This window comes from Tupaia chinensis, unplaced genomic scaffold, assembly GCF_000334495.1.
Source record: "Tupaia chinensis unplaced genomic scaffold, TupChi_1.0 Scaffold139677_1, whole genome shotgun sequence".
NCBI classification, from domain to species: Eukaryota; Metazoa; Chordata; class Mammalia; order Scandentia; family Tupaiidae; genus Tupaia; species Tupaia belangeri.
Window position 1 is genome coordinate 1,588,084 of NW_006199558.1, and position 24,986 is coordinate 1,613,069.

General features: G+C 35.7%; 1 protein-coding gene across 1 annotated transcript in view; it reads right to left on the reverse strand.

Moving 5' to 3' along the window:
- Positions 1-24,986, reverse strand: part of VWDE (von Willebrand factor D and EGF domains) — a 100,394-nt gene that overhangs the window by 60,633 nt on the left and 14,775 nt on the right. The window contains 8 exon segments of the mRNA XM_027765747.1: positions 561-831; positions 2,575-2,648; positions 3,192-3,409; positions 6,057-6,201; positions 7,832-7,921; positions 8,580-8,827; positions 12,683-12,748; positions 23,534-23,765. Coding sequence (XP_027621548.1) covers positions 561-831; positions 2,575-2,648; positions 3,192-3,409; positions 6,057-6,201; positions 7,832-7,921; positions 8,580-8,827; positions 12,683-12,748; positions 23,534-23,765 — 1,344 coding nt within the window.

The window sequence follows — 24,986 nt, forward strand, 5'->3', positions numbered from 1 at the left end:
GCTTGTCATGTTGGTGAATTACTAGAAGATGGTGATTCTAGCCCCATACTTACATTTTTAATATTTTAATTAATTTTATTTGAAAGATAAGAAAAGATGACCATAACCTTAAGATACAAATAGTTCACAGATGAGTTACCATCTTTAAAAAGATATCAGTGAATATATAATCCTGGGTTTGTTTCTTGACTATATTTTCTTTCACTTATTTATCAGTCCTTGCTGGAGGTGGTATCATATTATATTAATTTCAAGAATAAGCTAGCTGTCTGTCATCTCTGTCTAATATGCCATTTCTTAGACGGTGTCAGGAATATTTCTGAGTAATCCACAAAGTCGTACTATTGAAATCTTAAATAAGGTGGTTTAGATTTGACAGTTTTATCTTTTTGTGAAAATAGGTGAAAAAAATTATTCCTTCTAGGATCATAGTTAATCTAAATGTAATTCTCTTAAACATACTAATTTTCTTAAACAAAATAATGTTAAAAAATGATAGCTGCTAACTGGATAAAAACCAAAAAGAAAAAAATACTTTTAATACCAAGAATCATACATACTGTGACTTTTCTTCCTAAGTAAGATTCACTTATCTTGATATTGCTGGTTTCGTCTTGACTTTTTACAAATAAATATGGTTGTGATTCATGTAGCTGACCACTGCACATATCAAAAGTAACCACATCACCTTCTTCTTTGGCAACAAACCCGCAGTTACATGACACAGGATAATGAAGGCTTCCACAATCCCATTGACGCACATGGACTTCAAAATCACGTGACATACTCTTATAAAGCACAAATGTTCCGGTCTTGAAATTATCATATACCCTATCATTAACAGAAGTCAACTGTGTTAAGAATCAGTATAAAATATCACAATAGTACGTGTGCTGTAAACCAAAAATAGGTATTAAAGGTATTTATAGACAATCAATATGTTTTGTTGCAAGAATTAAAAATTTAAATTTGCAATAGTTTTATTTATTATGGAGAACTATTTGTACAGCCCTGAACAAAACCAAATAGCAATAAACACATTTTTCTTCCCTTTCACCTTTCCATTCACCCTGCACTCCTTGAGCAGAGTAGACAGGCCACATGATCTTATCCCCAAATGTCGATACACATGGTTATCTCATTGACCTTCTTCAAGTATTTGTGCAGATGTTACCCATTCTAGTTGCTTTTCATAACCACTCTATTTTGATGTAAATTATAGCCTCTGCTTTCAGTCTACCCTTTCCACTCCTACTTTTGTTTTCTTTGAAGACTGATCTTCCTCAAATACATCCTATATTTCTCTAATAATTGTGTTTACATTTCTCTTTGCCTATCCAGATCCATGACAGCGGGGAGTGTTTGTTTATTTACTGCTGTGCCCAACATTTAGAAAAGTTTCCACTTAGTCATTGTACAATTAATCTTGTTGAATTAAATGGGGTTTTCATCACCACTACATTTTATTTCTTTTTTTAAAAAAAGAATTATTTTATTCAATTGTATTCTACATGATCTTTTTTTTTTTTTTTTTTTTCCCAATTTGACCAGAGAAAGAGACAGAGAGAGAGAAAGCAAATCTCCAGGTTCGGGACTCAAACCACAGTCTTCCATGTGGGAGTTCAGTGCCTTAACCACCATGCGACCTGCTGCTCCACCACTACATTTAATTGAGGATTTCCACTAACATTTTATAAAAGTAAACTATAACTATAAGAGACTTCTGCATGAGGGATCAAGTCTGACAACATTTTAATTCCTGCTCAGATCTGTGAACTATCATGTTTTATTGGAGGACACTCTAACTATTCACTCATATTGAATAATTTTGCTGTTATTACCATGTTGCAATAAAAGAAAACCTACTTACATGATGAAGAAACTTTCAGATTAACACTAATATGTCCTTATTCTTAAGGACATCTCAGGATCATGAATCCCCCACAGAAGAGAATAAATGAATTAAAATACTCCTATGCAGATATTAATAGCATTAATAATTAATATTAATAATGTTAATAATATCTATTAATATTAGATACTTTTTAGTAATTTCACTCATCTTACTTTAAATTCCAGTGGCAAATATTCAGGTTTCATAATAGTTACAATAGCTTTTCCCTTGAGTATTCCTGTTATGAATTAGGAGTAATTTTTAAAATAATTATAATGTGTTAGTTTAATTATTTTGTCTAAATCTCAAAGACCATTTTTATTGCTATATAAAAATGGAACACAGTAAATATCTTTAGAACAAATAATTTAATCACTATTAAAAATAAATAAATGGTCAAGCAAAAATGACTGTTTGCATTAGTAATACTCAATTTTTACAAATTTGGTCTCACAATTAGTCTGTAATTTTTTTTAACTGAGAACTAGATTTTAAAGCAAAAGAAAATTCTAGATAAACTATCATCTTGAAACCAGCTAGTGCTATCCATATATACCTTCCTTTCTAATTTTCAGTGATTGCAATTAAGACATTTTGAAACAGAATGTTATTTAAAATAGAACAGCAAAGAAACCAATACAAATAAAAACTGCTAAAAGAAAAAAAATATAGGTAATTACCTTCCATCAAATGTAATTATATGTGGGTCAGTAAATGAGTAGCAGTAAGCAGTTGGGACGTCCTTTACTTTGATCTTAAAAGCAAAGATATTTTTGGTAAATATTACTTTTACATGTTATTTAGTAATATCCAATTAGCTGCTTAACAATGATAATACAATTTCAATTTTACTTAATTATTGTTTTTAACCATGGTTATTGAAAATTGGATCATTTGAAAGCAAAAAGTATTTAATCTAATAATTTTTAGATGAATAGTTTACAAGGTATAGTTATGAAATGCACATGTCTCTCTCTTTTTTTCTTTGAGAGGTTTTTGCTATAGAATATGTGTGTTCACCAGAAAGAGAGAGACAGAGAGACAGAAAGCAAGAAATCAACCCCCCCCCCAGGGGGAATACCCACACCGCAATCCCTTCTCCTCCATTCTCCTCTTGGGATCTTGAGCATGCACGCACACGCACACGCACCCATTGTGAGTTTAAGCCACTGGGTCTGGGACTTGAACCATGATCGACTATATGGGAGTCCAGCGACATAGCAGTTACACTAACTGTTGGTCCCTGAACATGTCTTTTAAAGCTTAAATTATAAAGATATTTTTATAATTTATCAACCTGGATGCTGGCTGGAACATAGCTGTTCCATAGGAAATCTTCATTAACTATAGGTTGTACTTCAATGCTTGTAATTCTATCTCCATCTCGAGAAAAATCTGTCACAGCAGTGTACTGCACAACAGCATGGCTACAGGTTCCATCAGCACAGGATGGTGCCTGAGGAAGGTCCACATGACAGGAAGACAGTGCCAAATTTAAGCCAAAGTGCTCTTTACCTATTTCAAGAACAAAAAATGAATAAAAATAGAAAAATTTCTCAAGGAAATATACTAACTAAACCATGATTAAACTAAACTTGATTAAAATGAAACACTGAGTTGAAAGATTATTCTTATTTTCTTTTTTTAACAAATATGATTGCAATTTTTGTCTAGATTAAACCAAAGCTATCAAGTTTACTTTATCTTTACAATCAATTTCAATACATATGTGTATACCCATACAAACATATTACTACTAATATTTTCAATTAGGTTGTAAGCCTATGTACAATTGGATCAAATTAATAGGCCCAATAAATAGGCCCAGCTCAGTGGTGCCGGCAGTAGGAGTGTTGCCATGGGACGCTGGAAGAGACATTGGAAGGCTCCAGGTTTGCTCCTAGATCTACCTTATCATCCTGGGTGCACTTGACTGCAGGGATGCAGGAAAATAGTAGAAAATATTTAGAATAGGGCTTATCATTTTAAAAAATAGAAAACTAAAACAAACAAAGGTGATCTTACACCCATAATAAACTAGCTTTTCATTCTCAAATGTCTTGATAAATTATGAACCTCAGGATTCCCTCTTGGCTATGGGACAAAGAATAAGAAAAATAATGTGGAAAAGAAACAGTAACAGAAGGAGAAAGGGACTCTAGGAATTTGTATAATTAAAGAAAAAGAACAGATTCTTCTCAGAAATTGGCACAAAAAGGAAATATATTTTCATATCCAACTAATGGTTACAAAGTCTTTCTAAGAATCAAAGAGGAAGAAAGAAGTTGTCCATATTTTTCTATCTTCTTTTTTTCTCACACAAGTATTTCCATTATAAAATTATACTAGCCAGATATAAGTACATTGCACTAAATTCAAAATTCCTGGAAAAAAAGGTTTTCTTTATGCATTTTTATCTGGAAATATATATTTTCCCCTTGCCCATAAAAAAATAACAGATGTATCCAAACTCCTAACCTACTCCTTAAGTTGAATATCAAATATTTCTGGCTGAGATACTGCCCATTACATCATTTCCCCTAGTCGATAGTGTGAGAGCCAAGTATTGTTCTCTGTAAGCCTGTGAAGAAGCAGCACAGTCTTTGCAGAAAAAAAACTAAGAGACACCAATTGGTTCTCATAAAAGTAGAAGTTTAGTGGAAATAACTTTAAGAAGACAAGATGAGGAAGATTTAAAATGAAATCCAGAATTTTTTTCTCCAGAAAATAAAGAAATCATTTTTAATTTACAGAGAATTAAAACATACAAATTTCTAAAACAGAGAAATGTATTTAGACTATTTTTTTTTGTATTTTGGAACAATATTGGCTTTATTGAAATAATCGTGAGCATGCAGCTATATTTTAAAGCATACTTGTATCTGAAGGAAATTTTTGCCTAATACAATTTTAGAAAATATCAGTAACATCTTTCTGCTTTCCCCATGAATAAAAAATTTAAGAAATTATGCTTTCCAGAAATGAATTGAAGTAGAATTGTGTTAAGTGTGAGAAACAGGGCTTTATTTCAACTTTTGAGCTGTAATTTATAATATGAGGGAGTCTTCCAAAAGTTTATAAAAATGAAAATGACTATTATAAAAAGGTTATGCATAGATTTTAAATTTTTTGCACCAATATAAACTGGTACATTAATTCCATTTTTCTATAAACTCAAAGTCCTCTCATGGTGTTGTTCATGGTGTTTCTAGAATTTGAGTGAATAGCTGGGTATTATCTAATCTTGCTTTTTGTCAAGTATTTTACGATAGCCACTCTAAATTCCTCTATCTCTTTACCTATTTCTTTTCCTGGATATGAGTGTAAAGAACAGATATCTTGTGTTTGGTGTATTTACTAAATAAATACATAAATAATGTTATGTGCCATGATAAAAAAATGATATATCTAAGCAAAATTATAATACCTATTAAAAACTGTTAAAAAGTTGTATTTCACCCATGCACTTCTCTCACTTACTTTGATTTCTACATCAGCAATATACGGCAAAAATTCCTCCCTCAATCCTGCTATATATGGTTACTTTTCTTCTATTTTTATCATGTTTTATGGGAAGATTTCTGCTCTCTCCATGTGGCTATGACAGTGACTTATAAGTGGCCATGCAGCGTGATGTCTATATAATTAGTCATTTAAGTGGAAGAATTTTAAAACAAAAAGATTCCAAATATATGCTTACGTTAGGAGAAGAAGTGTAAAGAATGAATTATGAGATCTGTGTTTAATGGGACAACTTTTGGAATAACTTTTCATACCTCTCACTGAGGATAATTTAGATAATCTTAGAGAACAGTTTTTTCTTCAGCCTTTGAAAACAAAGCAAAGAGAAAAATAAACAGGAAGATGAGAAGGGAGAAAAATATGGGGGAAAATGAAGAGAGGAGAAAGATGATAGGGAGGCAGTTGCTCATTATTATTTTTTCTTTTTTTATTTATGCTTTGAATCAAGAAGGGATAAATGTGAATTGTTTGGGAAATCATAAATTCAGTCCGATATTATTAATATGATAGAGCTATAATTTGATATAAACATGCAATGTAATTGATTATATGAGTAAACACCAGTGATTTTTTTTCCTAGCAAAAAAAAATGCTTTATTATAATTTGAAATCTAATAATAAAATTAATTTATTACGGTACCTTGATCAATAGTTTTCAGTTTTAATGAGATTTTGCATTCTTGACCAAGTTTACTGAATTCAGAACAAATAATTGGAATTGTACTCTCAATCCTCAATTGATATTTTTTCCCATCTTCTGATATAGTGCTCAATTCAGGTTGTAACTGGTATAAGAAAATATGTAGAGCAATTATGTTAAAATAGGACTTATTTTTAAGCTATACTTTTAAAAGTGAATTTTCTCAGTAGCTTGTCTTTTGGCAACAAACTAGTAATAACTTAAGAACTGGAGTTTTTAACTAAATAAGACCAGTTACAATGAACACATGAAAATATAAGCTCTAGGCAGAGAAGTACACGAAGCTCTGCATTTTTCTAGGTTTGGACTCAGTTTTGTTCCCTAATACATGTTGAGCAAGTCTCACCCAAGCCTGCCTTGGAGAATCTGGCTCTACACTTAACACTGAGGAATTGAGAAATATTGCTATTTTCTTTAAATTGTTTGCTAATTGTTTGACACACTAATGGAGGAGTCTTGTTATTCTTATAGCTTAAATAGAAATTTAAGAATTCTTAATACTTAAATCAAATGATCGTCGTCACCTGAAATACCTCTCCACTCAGCGTATTTCTCAGCCTCTGCGTTCCACAGTTGTATTACTGAGTACTGCAATCTAGGGCTTGCCTTATTTCAGCTTACACTTTTTTTCTTTAGGCAAGGATTTATTATTATTTTTTTAAGGCAGTCTCAAAATCTTGGCTAGGTCTCAAAACAGATGTTCTTAGCACAGAATATTCTCCCTGCTAACCTTACCAAAAATACTACCTGGTGCTGATCACTGGCCTTTGATATGTCTGCTGAGTACTTAGCAAGGCTGATCGAAAGGTCCCTATGCTCAGAATATCTGAGCTCTCCTTCCCCCCTTCCATATGGTAATGCTATTCTGACAACCTAGTCCATTTTTCTCACTTTTTTTCTTGGTCTCTATTGTGTATGAATGGACCAGGTTTTATCCTGATCCTGAGTCCTATGGGTTCAGGTCAAGCTTCAGTCCTGTGTGTGAGACCTCCCAACTTCACAGTGCTTGCCTGCTTGAACCTCTCAATACTGCCTCCTCTTCCATCACTTCTGAATTCCTTTTCACTTCTGTTTATCTGCTTGAATGACTTAACAGATCATGGGACCCCAATGCTACCACAAATAACTAAACATACTGCACTGTTTAGTTAGCTCAGTTTTTGCAGCTAATAATGTCCAGAGCTCTGTCTGGATCAATTGTACTCTAGTCAGAGGTTCTAATCCTTGTCATGGTACCTGTCCTCCAAAATGCATGATACATAAATAATGAAATGTTTTTAGTTACAGAATGGGATGAAGTACAGGGATAAAGATTTTGATTTATTTTTATTCAAGTTATTTCTTTTTTAAAATGTAAGTATATCCTAAATTTAGTTCACTGAAAAGGTCCTAAAAAATCTTGTGCATTAGAATTACTAGGGTTATTCTTGAAGAACAAGGGGACTTCAAAAAGTTCTTGGATAAGAGGAATTGAAGTGCAAGTTTGTTTTGGTGCATAAAAGCAATGTATGGGTTTCAAAAAAATTCAGCCCAAAATAAACTCATACTTTAATTTTATTTTTCCACAAATGTGTTGAAGTTCTCTCTTACAGACTCCTGGGTCTCCACAGTATGATTAGGTCTGTGATGCGGTCCAGGAACCATCATGGACAAATCACAGTTTGGGAAACACAATTCCAGATGAATAATCTTTCTGATCCATCCCCACTACATACCTTAATGCCTGCAAAAAATTCTTGGCTTTCGACGGCTAAACTTTGTATATGTGGTTTCTCCAGGAAAAAGATAGAAACACTGCAAAATATCTATGAATAGAGTTAACAAATAATTATTTAGCAATAAAATTATGAAAAAAGTATAAGTTATTATCTTTCGATTCTTTAATTTTTGTATATAGAGCATTAGTGATAAAAGAGCTAAGTAAACACTTAAAAGTTAAAAATTTCAACATTATAAAATGTTGTTTATTCAAACTTATGTTAATATGTAGTAGTAGGCTTTTTAATTAAGACATATTTAAAAGTGGATAAAGATAGTATCATTATTTTTTTTAATATATGTTTGGGGAGGCAGCAGGTGGCATAGTAGTTAAGGAGCTGAGCTCCCATATGGTCAACCACTGTTTAAGTTCTGAATCTGGCTACTTGAAACTCATGCTTGGTGTATGTGTGTGTGTGCCTCCATGCCCAAAATCTCAAAAAGAGAATGGAGGAGAAAGGATTGTGGCATTGTTATCCCCCCAAAAGTGATTTCTCTCTATCTCTCTGTTTCTCTGTTTCATCATCCAGTTATCACTAGAATTGGCACCACTGCCAAAGAAAAATATGAAAAGAAAAACATTAAAATTGTATATTCTGGGTATGAAATCTACTTTTAGGATAATATTTTAAAATACTGTGCTTTAAAGTCAATACATTCATTTTAAAAAAAGAAAGAAAGAAAATTCAATCTGTTTGAACATACCCTATCTCCAAGTCTGAGATTTATGCCATCAAATTCTAAACGAGAGAATGCCTGAACTGTGGTCTCTTGTTTCAATTCCTCTTTGATTTCTTGAGGAGAAAGTCTAGACCAAGCTATGAGAAATCCAACTGAGTCGTTTGTAGGGGAAACATCAAAAGAACACCTACAGAAAAGCTTGGACTCAATCGACTCCACCACAACCTCTGGCCTTCCTGGAGGTGCAGGTGGCAATGAGGCAGACAGCTGGCCTGGTGGGAGAAAGTGCATAATCCATAGTCAGGATTCTCAAAGAAGAAAGACTGACTTACAGAAAAAACACACAAACCTATAACTCTGGGATTTACCTTCATGAAAAACAAGATAAAATCTAAAAAGTGGTTATTATCTAGCAATTAGCAAAGTAGCACATTCATATTTTGACTCCTAATCCCATGAATATTGATAGTAGACTAATTTCTTGGTCTTAAATAAATAAAACTAAGTTTGTATGCATTATAATTCTTGGTTATAAAGGAAAATAGTCACTATAATTTAAAATCAAATGACTTACTCTTTTACTCTCGTAATTTATTCTCACAACTCAACTCTCCATTGTTGTTGGTTTAAAGAGCTGTTCATTACAGAGGTTATTATTCTGTCTTAGTGAAATACATCGTGTTCAACAACAGTTTTATTCTTTCCATTTTTCTAGGGTTAAAATATTGGAAGTTTAGGAATTCATAAAAAGATTTTATGATTTTTAACTCTGGGCATTTGCAAAATTAAAGCAATTTTGGGGTCAGAAAGGTTTCTAATTAATTTTTTGTTTTGTTCTTTTTTGAAAAAAGAAAATGTCTGAGTAAGTGTTTAAAGTAAGATTTAAAACATGTTCAAAAATTTTCCTTCTCAACTGCCAGACCATGAACAAACTGGCCATGCCCTCCTCAGCACATCTTCAACAAACCCCCAAACCTCTCAATAACATGGTTGATACCCCCCAAAATGAAATTAAATAATATATATAAATTATTTTTCTATTATGTACATGATCATTTTATGATGTCACAAAATTCATTTTCAGCTCTGTCATGTAGATTTTGGAAAATTCAGAGGGACCTTCACCTGAGATCTCTTCTGTGGATGAAATGTAGTTTTTGAAATTTAAAAATGTTATTTTGTTAGACATCATATGCCAAAGTTCTAAGGACTAATTAATTGTTTTCAAATGAACCTAATTAGTGAATATATTGCTAAACTGTTTAGACATTAGATCAATGTTCAATTCAAATTTGAAGTAAATATTAGACTACTTTTGAATAGATGTTTTATTTTTCTTTTGGAGAGAATTTTGCTACAAAGTGTGTGTGTTCTCTGGAGAGACAGAGACAGACAAAAAGTGAGAAATCACCCCACAAGGGGGATAGCCACACCACAATGCCTTCTCGCCATTCTACTCTCAGGATTTGGGGCACACACACACATAAGCCTCTGGGTCTGTGACTCGAACCGAGTTTGGCCATGTGGTAGTCCAGCACCTTAACCACTATGCCGTCTGCTGGCCGCTACATGTCTGATTTTTTTTAAAAAAAATTTTCCTGGGAACCAGCAGTTAGCATAATGGCTATGTCACTGGACTCCCACGTAGTCGACTGTGGTTCGCGTCCCGGACCCGGTGGCTTAAAACTCACGCCAGGCGCGTGTGCGTGCGTGCCCAAGATCCCGAGAGGAGAATGGAGGAGAAGGGATTGCGGCGTGACCATCCCCCCTGGGGGGTGATTTCTCACTTTCTGTCTCTAATGTCTCTCTCTGTCTGTCTGGCGAGTGCACGCGCCCTATAGTGAAAATCTCTCAAAAAAAAAAAATTTTCCTTAAATATACTAGCAAAAGAAAAATTAAATTTATTTCTATACAGAGAAAAAAACTACAGAAATGCTTATTAGGAACAATAGCTAACAAACACCTTAAGGAAATAATTTATTACAATTAAAATCTTGAAATCAATATTTTATTTTATTTTTTTATTTTTTTGGAGAGGTTTTACTATAGAGTGGGTGCGTTCGCCAGACAGAGAGAGACAGAGAGACAGAAAGCGAGAAATCATCCCTCAGGGGGGATGGCCACGCCACAGTCCCTTCTCCTCCATTCTCCTCTCGGGATCTTGGGCATGCACACACACGCGTCCGGCATGAGTTTAAGCCACCGGGTCTGGAACTTGAACCGCGGTCGACTACGTGGGAGTCCAGTGACATAGCCATTATGCTAACTGCTGGTCCGTGAAATCAGTATTTTAAACAGCATCTACTGGCCTGGCTTTGTAGCATAGTGGTTAACAGAGTCAGATCCCACATGGCTGAGAATGGTTGGAATCCCAGCTTGCAAAATATGCTGAGCATGTGTGTGTGTGCCTACATAACTAAAATTCTAGCAGAATGGAGTCAATGAGAAGAGATTATGGGAACCACATATTGAGAGAAACTTTTTCTCTCTCTTTCTTTTTCTCTGTATTTCTCCAGCCAGAGCATATACCCTCTGGCAATTATAAAAAATAGCATCATCAATCTGTGTGAACTGGTCATTATTTGCAACAACAACACAAAATTGTTTGAAAAAATTTGTTTTAAAAAAATATATACATCCAAATATTGCTAGCAGGTGTGTGTACTCACCAGATGGAGACATACAGAGAGGTAGAGGGAGAGAATGAAGCACCATCCTTTGGGAATACTTCCTTTGCAATCTGATCTCCTCCATCTTCCTACCTTTTTGGATTTGGAGCATGTGTGCATGTGCCCAGCTTCTCAAGTTACAGAATCTGGGACTCGAACTGCTCCATTAGTCACATGAGATCCAGTTGCCTTAATCTTTATGCCATGGAGCTGTCCCCAAAATGTACTTTTAAAATAACAGATACATTATTTCTGCTTGAAAATTGTAATTGTCAACTCTAATAATAGCATATACTAAATTGTTACTATGTTTTCTCTTTTATCATGAAGGTTTGTATATTGACTTTTTTTTCTTGAAGAAGTTTTTGCTATAGGGTCCATGCGTTTGCCAGACAGACAGAGAGACAGAAAGCGAAAAATCACCCCCCAGGAGGGATAGCCATGCCACAATCCCTTCTCCTCCTTTCTCCTCTTGGGATCTTGGGCACACATACACACATGTGCGCCTAGCATAAGTTTAAGCCACTGGATCCGGGATTCGAACTGTAATCGACTACATGGGAGTCCAGCGACATAGCCATTACGCTAACTGCTGGTCCCTGTATATTGACTTTTGACTCAATATTTTCATTCAGGAGTTACTTCTCCAAATTTCGTGTAATTTTTTGTAGCATATATTTTTTCCAAAATTAATTGCCAAAACAAATAAATATACTTTATATCCAATGCTATTATATTAAGAACTATTTTTATTCTTTTAATTTTTTAAATAATAGTATCTAAATAAACTGAGATATTCAGATTTAACAATAGCTTGGGGAAAGAATATAATAAAAGAGAAAAAGAAAATCTATTAGTAGTTGGAACAAGGCATGGAGAACAACTCGAGAGTGATTTATTTTGAGATTATTATAACAGTCTTTTTTTGTTGATTTTTGTTTTTGTTTTCGTTATATGGCACATGTGCTTGCCAAAGAGAAACAGAGAGACAGAGAGACAGAGAGAGAGAGAGAGTGTGAGAAATCACCCCAGGGGGTCTTTTTCTCTGGAAGGGATACATACCTTCTGGCAAGCACACATGCCCTCTAGCAATTAAAAAAAAAAAGAAAGAAAACAAAAATACGATTATAAATATTGTGCTTACACATTTTTAAATAGCTCTCTAAAGTAGTTAAGTAAAAGTATAATTTATAGGTAAAAATACATGTGGATTTATAAGAATGTGGACATGAATTACCAAATTTTTTCATGAAACTGATATATGCAACTCTCTCTACCTCTGCCAACTCTAAGGTTATTTCTTAAAGTTACATTTCTTAAAGTTATTTTAATTTTTGATTCCCACCAGACTGTGGCATTGTCATGTATTAGCATAATTCAGCATCTAAAGTCACATAAATACCTGTCAAAATCACTGGTTTCCAAAAACATCATTAATAAACAAAATGTGATACTTACGAGCACAGTCACCTCCAATTTCAATTTCATCAGGGCCACATGGGTTTACTTCTGAACCAGAAACAGCTGCAAAAGATTAAGATTTGTATTAAATATACAAAGATTTGTATTAAATATAAGATTTGTATTAAATATACAAAGTAGTCAACTTAGATAAAAGATAAATCGACATATATCCAAGATAACGATTCCTTAAAGAAGTGTATTTTAATATGGACTATGATTCTTTTTAGTTGCTTAATTTTTTGTAATTTTTTTTTCCTTTTACAAGATGAAATAAAATTGAGGTAATAAGGGAATCATGTTTCAAAACAATGATTGATAGAATCTTGTTTTCTTTCTTCTTTCTCTTTTTTTTAATGTTTAGTTTTGCTATAGGGCCTGTGCACTCACCAGAGAGACACAAAAAGGCAAAGACAGAGGGATAGAAAGTGAGAAATCACCTCCCAGGGGAATCGCCATACCAAAATCCCTTCTCCTCCATTCTCCTCTTGGGATTTGGGGCATACGCGCACACACACCTGGCGTGATTTTCAAGCCACTGGGTCCAAGACAGAACCTCATTCTTGACTAGTGGGAGTGCAAAATGGTTCAGCTACCATGAAAGACAGTTTCGTGGTTCCTTATAAAACCAAACAGATTCTTACTATTTTTTTTTTTTTGAGAGGTTTTTGCTATAGGGCGCGTGTGCTCGCCAGACAGACAGAGAGAGACAAAGAGAGACAGAAAGCGAGAAATCACCCCCCAGGGGGGATGGCCACGCAGCAATCCCTTCTCCTCCATTCTCCTCTCGGGATCTTGGGCACACACGCACACGCACCCAGCGTGAGTTTTAAGACACCGGGCCCAGGATGCGACCCGCGGTCGACTATGTGGGAGTCCAGCGACATAGCCATTACACTAACTGCTGGTCCCAAACAGATTCTTACCATACAATATGGAAATCATGATCCTGGGGCATGCAGGTAGCATGGTGGTTAAGGCACTGGCTTCCTACATGTTTGATCATGGTTCAATTCTTGGACCTGGTGCTTGAAAATCACACCAGGCATATGTGCATGTGTGCATGTGTGCCCAAAATCCTGAGAAGAGAATGGAAGAGAAGAGATTGTGACATGGCCATCCTCCCTGGGAAGTTATTTCTCACTTTCTCTCTCTCTCTCTCTCTCTCTCTCTCTCTTCCTCTGTCTGTCTCTGTCTCTTTCTGGTAAGCACACACACCCTAAGGCAAAAACATAAAAAAAAAAAAAAAGGTTGTCCTTCATATTTATCTAAAGGAGTTGAAAACTTACTTCACCTATAAGTGAAAATATTCTCAGAAAGGTTTATAATTTTAGTCTTTATATTTGGGTCTCTGATGATTGTTAAGTTTTTGTTTTTCTGCTTGTCATGGGTTTTTACTTTTTGCTGAGAAATATTAATCAAAGTTTGTTTTGTTTTGTTTTTGCAAGTGAATATCCAATTTGTCAAAAACGCAATCCTTTTTCTATAGATTTGGCATTGTTCCTTTGCTGGATTATCGATTTACTCTATGTGTATTGGTCTGTTTGTGAACTCTCTATTATTTTCCATTGGTCTATTTACCTATCCCGATACAAATACCACAGTCTACTTTAGTATAACTTTTGAATAAGTTTGAAAGTCAGGGAGTATAAGTGGTTTGATTTTTTTTCTTGTCAAAGTAGTTTTAGGTATTATAAGTACTTTGTATTTGTATAAGCAATGTTGAAGTTGTTTGTCAATTTCCACAGAAAAAGTTTGTTGACATATTGATTAGAATTGTTTTGGAACAACATAACATTTTGAGCAGAATTGACTTTTTGTTTTTTATTGCAAGGGTCACATGTGCTTGCCAGAGAGATATAGAGATCTAGAGAGAAGGAAAGGGAGAAACCACTTCCCATGTTGAGTGGTCATGCTACAATTTCTTCTCCTCTTTTGGAAATTTTGGGCATGCACACACATGTGCCCAGCATGTTTCCCATGCCAGAGTCCAGGATTTGAACCACATAGTTGACCAAATATGATCCAGCTTTTTAACCACCAGGCCAAGAGCTAGTGACATTTTTTTTTCTTGAGAGAGAGATTTTTGCTATAGGGCACATAAATAGGCATTTGCTGGAGAGACAGAGAGAGACAGACAGAAAGTGAGAAATCACCCCCAGGGGGAGATGGCCATGCCGCAATCTCTTCTCCTCCATTCTCCTCTGGGGACTTTGGGCACACACACATGCCCAACTTGAGTTTCAAGTGGCTGGGTCCAGGACTTAAACTACGGTTGGCCACTTGGGAATCCAGCACCTTAACCACTATGCTACCTGCTGACCTCCATTTTGGTGACTTTTAAAGTGAATATTACTGCCTACCGTCTTCCTACCCAAGAGCCAAAAAGGAGCTATCAGCTGAGGGTGTTCATATGTCTAAGTGAAAAAATGACATTTCAGCGACTGCCTTTGCAGGTAGAGATGAGCCTACTAAAGTAGTTGTGATGGCGCTTTTTCTAAATAAGCTCCTTAATAGGGAATAAGTTTCAGTTAGCACAGTCCCCTTTCCCTTTTTCAGCTTTTTCTTTTATCCTGTCTATAATGCAAATAGAGAGGCTAATAATGGAGCTTCATCTTGTCATCATGAAAGAAAAGATTAGCAAATCACAGAGACCTCAGCTTGACATTGTAAAGTGGCCAATTTACGATCACCAATGCACATTCCGGATACTTGATAAACCAGAAAAAGAAATTCCTTTTTAAAAATAGTTATTATTTACTTTTATTTATTACTATTATTTTAATTTGCTACAAGGTATGTATGCTCATGTATACACATGCCCAGGATCCTGATGAAGAATTTGAGGAAAAGAATTTTGGCATGAACAGGCTCCATTTGGGGGTGCTTTCTCTATCTCCTTCTCTCTCATGTGCATATGTACCCTCCAGCATTGAGAAGAAGAGAAAAGAATAACAACTGTCTCCCAGAAATTCCCCCTCCCTGCATATTTGGAGGACTTGAGTGTAGACAATGAGAGAGGTAATTTTAAATCAAGGTGGAAAAGTTGAGTGTGGTGTATGGTTATGATATTAACAAAAAGGGATATATTTTAAGTTTTGAAGGAGTGTCATAAAATGCAAATTTAAAATTTTGCATTCTTAAATTTAATGTAAGCAATAACATTTCTGTTGAAATGACTATATTTTATGGCATTATTTGTTGTGACAGTTTTTTTTTTATTTTTTTTGGAGAGATTTTCACTGTAGGGCGCGTGTGCTCGCCAGACAGACAGAGAGAGACATAGAGACAGAAAGTGAGAAATCACCCCCCAGGGGGGATGGTCACGCCGCAATCCCTTCTCCTCCATTCTCCTCTTGGAATCTTGGGCACGCACGCACATGCACCCAGTGTGAGTTTAAGCCACCGGGTCCAGGATTCAAACTGTGGTCAACTACATGGGAGTCCAGCAACATGCCAACTGCTGGTTCTTGTTGTGAAAGTTTTGTTTTCACTTTTAATTGTTGATGTTTCTTAAACTAAAGTAGGTAAATTGTTGGTTTTTCTATTAAAATATCTTATAGCATTTCCCATAAGTATTTGGTAATATTATAGACGTCTTGTAAAAAGTAACTAGTTTTTCATGGGAAGAAATATTGAATATTAAGAAATATTATAAACAAAAATATTTTTAAAATTTTTCAAAATCTTTCATCTTGGCCACTCAATGAGGATGGTAGACTTCTTCTGGTAATGGATGGCACTAGCTCTTATTAACTGAGCACATGCTGCACTTCCTTATTGGACAGGTTTCTTTAATCCAGGTTTAGCTGGACAGCAGCTGCGTAAACACTTGAAGACCTACCAGCTCATTCCCTCAGGATGATTCTCTGAAGACTTTTCAATGCAAAGAGGGCAAAATACAAAGCTCCCTAAATGATCAGGCCTTGCTGCCCTTCAAACTGTGTCTTGTTAGGCCCTGTCTGCTGTAGCGAGCAGCTAGATCTATGTAAAAACTAGTGATCTTGGGAACCAGCAGTTAGTGTAATGGCTATGTCGCTGGACTCCCACATAGTCGACCGCGGTTCGTGTCCCGGACCCAGTGGCTTAAAACTCACGCCGGGCGCGTGTGCGTGCGTGCCCGAGAGGAGAATGGAGGAGAAGGGATTGCGGCGTGACCATCCCCCCTGGGGGGTGATTTCTCACTTTCTGTCTCTATGTCTCTCTCTGTCTGTCTGGCGAGCGCACGCGCCCTACAGTGAAAATCTCTCAAAAAACAAAACAAAACAAAACAAAAAAACTAGTGATCTTTAAAGCAGATATGGTCTTGGTGCTGAGGCTGCAGGGCAAGTAAAAGCTCTAATAAATCTGCACTACAGGGCAGTGTAGACTGAAGAAAGCTGTGTGTCAGCCAGAGAAGGCCGGGGGAGGCTTGTTCAGAACCACGAGACACTAGAAACTCTACAGTTGTAGTTGATTCTAGAAAAATACCTGGCTTTGCGCTATAAAAGTATAAACGTGGGAAAAACTCAGTGCCACAGGAAACACCGGGACCACCAATTCTAGCTTTTTTCTACTTGTGTGACAATATCTTTGTCTTTTCCAAATCCACCACTGCTCTCACTTGGGATCACACCCCTAGCCCACGCTTTGTTAGGCTGGGGCACTCTGCCTCATTAAGATCCAACATTTCTGACCTGCTTTCACTCCTGAGCATACCACACTCTGATCACCTAGAGGCCTGTCATGTGCTGTTGCTGCTGCCTGGGGTATTCTTCCCCTTACTCTTTGTCTGACCAAGGACAGCTGGTCCCCCTCTCTCAGCATAATGCTCTTTCGCTAGAAGAAGCTTTCTCTGGTGACCTTTCTTAAAAATTACATCTCCCCTGGGAACCAGCAGTTAGCGTAATGGCTATGTTGCTGGACTCCCACGTAGTCGACCGCGGTTCTCGTCCCAGACCCGGTGGCTTAAAACTCACGCCGGGTGCGTGTGTGTGCGTGCCCAAGAGCCTGAGAGGAGAATGGAGGAGAAGGGATTGCGGCGTGACCATCCCCCCTGGGGGGTGATTTCTCGCTTTCTGTCTCTATGTCTCTCTCTGTCTGTCTGGCGAGAGCACGCGCCCTACAGTGAAAATCTCTCCAAAAAAAAAAAAAAAGAAAGAAAAAAAAAATTACATCTCCCCCTCATCGCCAGTGTTCTCTTCTGTGGCAACTTCTAATCTTTTCATTAATACCATCAATTGTGATTTGTAGTTGCATGGATATGCAGGTCTGACCTGCAACTACATCCACACAACTACATGGACTTTTTTGTTCACCCCTCTAGACTAAGAGCCTGCTGGGTTGGTTAGGAAATAAGCATGAGTCCAACAATATAGATGTGCAAACTAATTAGTACATTATTATACTTGTGAAATACTGACAAAAAATAAATACTTCCTTGAATTAATAAACTTTGTAAGTTTATTATTTCATCTTATTAGTAAATATAAACTTTGTATTATTTCTTTTTGAGTGATAGAACAATTACTGGGCAAACAATTCCATTTCCCATAAATGTAGCATGTATTCCAAAAACAATGAAATAGTAAAATGATATGTTGAGAAAATTATCTTTCTTAGTCTCTACTCTCATGTAAATAGGTAATAATGCCTTATTTGCTAAGAGATTTTTGACAATAGTGATATATTTACATAAATTTTAGAAGCCATTTGGAAATGTTGTAAGAACAGAATGTGAAATTGAGGTGTCTGTCATTCTTTTTGAGAAAAAATAGTGAATTTTAAACCAAAACAAGTATTCAAATTATTATTTTGCATTTTCAACTCAAAGAAATACTTAATCACAGGAGAAAATGCATATTATTTTTGTTGGCGTTAAGAGACATATTTTCAAGATGTAAGGATGCTAGAAACTTAAAAAAAGAATCTTTTTTTTTTTTTGGAGAGATTTTCGCTATAGGACGCGTGCGCTCGCCAGACAGACAGAGAGAGACAGAGAGATAGAAAGTGAGAAATCACTCCCCAGGGGGGATGGCCACGCTGCAATCCCTTCTCCTCCATTCTCCTCTCGGGATCTTGGGCACGCACACGCACACACACGCACCTGGTGTGAGTTTTAAGCCACCGGGTCTGGGACGTGAACCGCGGTCGACTACGTGGGAGTCCAGCAACATAGCCATTATGCTTTCTCTTGGTTCCCGAGAATCTATTTTTTTTTTAACAGTACGATGAGTTGGCCCCATAGCCTAGTAGTTAAGGAAGCTAGATTCCACATGGTTTTAGCAGATTGAAAAACATGCCAGGTATATTTGCTTGTGTCCAAAATATTAACAGGATGAAGAGATAGGAAAAAAAGGACTGAGGTGTGACCATGTCCAGCTGGGAGTGCTTTCTCCCTCCCTCTCTATCTCTCTGTCTCTCTCTGGAGAGTACACACACATCCTTTATCGATTAATAAAGTAAAAGATTAAAAATAGTGGTTCAAATTCCATAGCCTTGATGAGCAAAATTATTTTCAAGATTGAGCACGTATTATATGTATTTGGTTATTAAAGCCTAAAATGATGTTTCATTTTAACTATCACAATACCCAACTAAACTATTTATTTGTTTTGCTGTATCTATATTACTTGGGGTTTGCTAGTCTGGGAAGTCTAACAATTTCAGGATGAAAATGTTCAGAAGCATTTTCCATGTAATTATTATATTTTGCTGAATCAAGTGTTTATCTAGTTTTATAACACTAGTCAGCATTTTCTCCAGCATTTTCAGTCTCCTACATAACGATGAGCCCAGATTACACAGTGGGTGTTGGTTTCTTCCCATAATAGGTTACACATAAGCATACTCAACCTTTTCTCAAAACAGAATAAGCCCTGCACTTATCAACTTTAGCATTATCTAAATAGCTAAATAGTCCAAGAAAAAAATGCCATTAGTGGTTGCTTGCTGTTTTAAATTTCCAGCATCTAAGGAACTGAGTCAGGAGTTCAATTAAACACTACTATCAAATATGCATTTGTTGTGTTCCTATTTTATCAGGATAGGAGATGATGAGACCCTGATATAAAGGGCACATTGTCTTTTCTTTTTTCCCCCCAAAGGGTTTATAGTCATAGTTGAGTACAGAGGAAAAAAAAAATCAGTAAGTTCAATTATCTATGGTGAGTTCCATGATGATGTTTTATGGACACTCCTATCAAAAGTCCATATTCCGCTGTATTCTTAAACAACATCATGGTCAGTGTCAAGCTCATGAGTCCAGTATATACTGGCTGCTTGTATATGCATGGCATGTCCTCTCTTTGATACAGTTCAAAACAGAACTGTTGATTCTTTTCTCTCTCCAACTTGATGTGTTTGTGCTATACTCTTCTTCATTTTAGTTGCTTAAGCAAAAACAAACAGGGACCAGCACATGATATAGCAGTTACATTGCTGAACTCCCACATGGCCAACCACAGTTTGAGTCCCATATCCAGGGGCTTTAAAATCACACTGGGTGCACATGCATGCTTGCTCAAGATCCTGGGAAAAGAATGGAGAAGGAGTTGCCATGTGGTCATTTCCCCTAAGGGGTGGTTTCTTCTTGCTTTCCCTCTCACTGTGTTCATCTCTCTCACTGTGTCTGTCTCTCTTTCTCTGTGACAAGCACACACACCCTAACACAAAACCTCTAAAAAAAAAAAAATCAAAACCCTCAAACCTAGAAACCAAACCAAAACAAAACAAAACAGACATTGTTCTTGATTCTTCTGTTTCCATTTTCTTCCACAGCCATTACACAAGCTCTGGCTCCAAAATACATCTCAATTCAATACCCTCTTTCCATTGCCACTAGTCTAAGCCATTTCTACTCCCACCCCCTATAAATCACCACCATCTCTCTATTATATTAATGCAACAACCTCTAGAAGGCTTGCTGCAGGAAGATTTTTAATATAGACAGTGAAATATATATATATATATAGATATATTTTTCTATTTTTCTATGCAAAAATGTATCAAGACTTTCCTGAGAACCCAATAAATACATTTTTTGTTTAAATGACATTGGTTGCAAGTATGGTCTTGCATTAATGTTCCTTTTCTTATTTGGCTTCTAGGAGTCTCTAAGGGAGGATAAATTATGTGAAATATAAGAAACAAAGCATCTTCATGAGAATATTTGTTAAAGTGAAACTTTATTCTCTAATTTTTGCCATTCTGGTGATTTTTAAAGAAAATATTACTGACCGATTGTGATTTACCTAAGAGCTATATAGGAGCTATTGACAGACTGTGGCATATATCTAAGTAGAAAATGACATTCTACAGACTGCTTTTAAAGAGAGAGATGAGCTTCTAAGGTAGTTGTAATAAGGTTTTTTCCAAATAAGCTTCTGAAAGGGAGTTAGCTGTGTCTTCTACATTTAATACATTTTTAAAAAATTTTTAGAGAATTTTTTACCTTAGGGCATGTGTGCTCACCAGAAAGAGACAGAGAAAGAGGGAAAATGAGAAATCACCCCACTCCCTCCAAGACACACACACAGAGGGGATGTCCATGTTGTAATCCCTTCTCCTTCATTTTCTTGGGATTTTGGGCACACATGCCTGGCATGTTTTTCAATCTGCCTGGTCCAGGATTTGAATCACAAAGTCTACCATGTGAGAGCCAGTGCCTTAACCACCATGCCACCTGCTGGTCCCACATTTAACATTTTAATATTTTTAAATACAATCCTCAGATCATATTATTCATCCATTTAAAAAATCTTATAACTGCAGTTATAATTATACCTAAGTTCTTACTAGACTTCAGATCTTACAGTTGCTGTCACTTCACTACACTTCACTGACCTCATCTCCTATGACTGACCTACCTACTCCATTTCTGCCACTTTGTTTCTCCCTCAGTTCCATGAACTGCCATTTTCACACCTATCCATGAATATTTATTTGCATTTGCTGTTCTTCCTAGCCAGAATGCCCGCATCCCCTGCAACCTTTCCATCATTGCCTCATTCGCCTCATTTAGAGCTCACCTTAAATTAATGACCTTCAAAGAGAATTTCTCCAGGTACTCTTTGTAAGAAAGCAGGCCTGACAGTACATTTCTTCTGCATTGGTAAATTTTTAAAATTTATAACACATTGGGCCAGCAGGTGGCTTAGTGGTTAAGGCACTGGACTCCCACATGGCCAAACACAGTTCAAGTCCTGGACTTGTTACCTTGAAATTCACACTGGGTGCATGTGAGTGTATGCTCCAAATCTCAAAAGGTGAATAAGAGAAGGTATTGGGGCATAGCCAATCCCTCTGTGGGAGGGAGGGGAGTGATATCTCATTTCCTGTCTCTCTATCTCCTGCTGTCTCTCTGGTGAATGTAACTGTCCTATAGCAAAAATCTCTCTAAAAAAGTTCTAATACATTAATTTCCAAAAATGATTCTATTTTATGTTTTATTTTTATTTTGTGATAAACATTTTAATCTAAAATAATTTAAATTTACAAAATAGTTGCAAAGATAATACAAAGCTTTCCATGATAGCCCTTACCCACCTTAAGCAAAAGTTAATATACTACAGATCCATGATAAATCTGTCAATATCAAGAAGTTGACTTTAGGACTGTACTGTGAAATCCAGTTCATGTTTTAATATTGTCTGAGGCATTCTGCTAACCTGTCAGTGCTCTTATGAGAGGTGACCTCATTTGTCTTGCTCATCACTGTAACCCCAAGGTTTAAAATAACTCCTGGCCTGGAATTAATTTTTTTTTTTAGAGGTTTTTGCTATAGGGCGCATGCGCTTGCCAGACAGAAAGAGAGAGACAGAGAGACAGAAAGTAAGAAATCACCCCCCAGGGGGGATGGCCACACTGCAATCCCTTCTCCTCCATTCTCCTCTCAGGATTTTGGGCATGCACACACATGCGCCTGGCGTGAGTTTAAGCCACCGGGTCTGGGATGCGAACCGCGGTCGACTACAAAGGAGTCCAGCGACATAGCCATTATGCTAACTGCTGGTCCTGCCTGGAATTAATTTTCAACCAATACTCTCAAATGAAATAATACTAAATACATACTCTCATAACTTTTACTCACTATCCTTCATCCCTCTGTTAAAGGAGAATGTCAAAGAATGTTTAACACAATTGTTGTGTTCATTGGGACAATGGTGAAAAGTCTGATGTGATACTTTTATATAAACAAATACCATTCAAGACTTTAAGATCTTGGCAAGGAATCCTAAATGAATTTGGCCAATTTCAGCCATGAATTGAGTTTCAGTGTGACAATAACTAGACCAGGTCTGTTACTGAGATTTGCATAAACTCTGAATAAGCTATCCAGAAAATGGCACAAACATATCGACACAGTTCCATTATTAGTAGTTCAGACATATTATTCATGTTTTCTTACCTTCTGCACAATAGCCCATACACTACAAAGGAGCCAAGCGACATAGCCATTATGCTAACTGCTGGTCCTGCCTGGAATTAATTTTCAACCAATACTCTCAAATGAAATAATACTAAATACATACTCTCATAACTTTTACTCACTATCCTTCATCCCTCTGTTAAAGGAGAATGTCAAAGAATGTTTAACACAATTGTTGTGTTCATTGGGACAATGGTGAAAAGTCTGATGTGATACTTTTATATAAACAAATACCATTCAAGACTTTAAGATCTTGGCAAGGAATCCTAAATGAATTTGGCCAATTTCAGCCATGAATTGAGTTTCAGTGTGACAATAACTAGACCAGGTCTGTTACTGAGATTTGCATAAACTCTGAATAAGCTATCCAGAAAATGGCACAAACATATCGACACAGTTCCATTATTAGTAGTTCAGACATATTATTCATGTTTTCTTACCTTCTGCACAATAGCCCATACATCCCTGAGTGGGTTGCAGTAAGTACACAAAAAATTTTCCACAATTTCTTACAGATACTGGGATTTGAAAGAGACAGCAGTCTTTTGCAGTGCTGAACAAAAACTGCCACGTAGCACAAGCTGTCAGTTGCTTAATCTCTCCAGGAGGAGGCAGTGTTTCCGAATCTCTCAGAGACAGCCAGATGGGGGCCTGAGTTCCACAGTGATTCATCTTTTGCATCAAAGAAAATAAAAGTGGAAAATCTAACTTATCTTCATGCATGGCAGAAAAATCAATGTTGCATTTTCTTCTAACAACCTTTAAAATATGAAATTGCCAGTCATTTTTTTAAATCTTGTTTCTGTACTTTATAAGAAAAGGTCATTTTAAAGAATACTAAACCTAAGGATAGACACCTCATAATTAACACAATCTTATTCAGTATAAATACCTTTATCCCATTTGCTACATGTGTAATGTAAACAGAAATTCAAAGTCAGATAATGTACTAAAATAGGTGATATATTCTTAGTCCAGCTGAAGTAATCTTAACAAATAGGACAAAGAAACTGATTCTGTAAATTTCTTGAAGAATTGCTGTAGAGTATATATAAGAAATTAATGCATAGCTCATGAGGCAACACAAATTAGGGAATAAAGAGGTATTCAAAATCTGGTGCTGGACTAATGGTTGAGAAAGGTAGAAAAAAATAAAGTTAAAGCCAATTATCAATTTAATTTTCAAATAAAACTAAATTAAACAGAAAACTGCTCTAGGAAAAGTAAGAAGAAACTATATATGATTTGGGAAAAACTGAAGTATTTTCTAAATCCATGACCATTTCTAGACACTCAACATCTTCTGTGTTATGTTGGGTGGATAATAATGTTATCACCTAAAAATGCTAGGGGGAGATACAAATGAAATAATGTATATAATGCAACTTCTACACACCATTGGTTCCACAATCATTAGACTATTTACATTGTAGTATTCCCATGTTTGAAAGTAAAGGAAAATTTATAAAGGAAGGATTGATAGAGATATAAATAATAATTTTAAAGATATTTTAAAAATGAGTTAAATAAGGAGAAAGTTATTTGTAGATAGTATTATATTTAGTACACTATTTATTTATTGTTGTATTACTATGTTTCTTATTTTATTTTAACTAAGATTATTCACTTAAAAAATCTAATGCCACAAATGAGCAAAATATCAATATACAAACACATAATTCACAAAAGAACATATATGTCTAATGAAGACATGAGAATAGTCCATATTGGGAAAAATATTTTTATTTACTGCTATTGGCTTTTTTTTTAAATAAAAAAAACTATCTATATCAAAAGTCTTAAAAAGATATTAACCATCACTAATTTTACTTATAAAAATCCATCTTACTAAATAGAAACAGTAAAATTATGATAACGATTATGTGCACATTT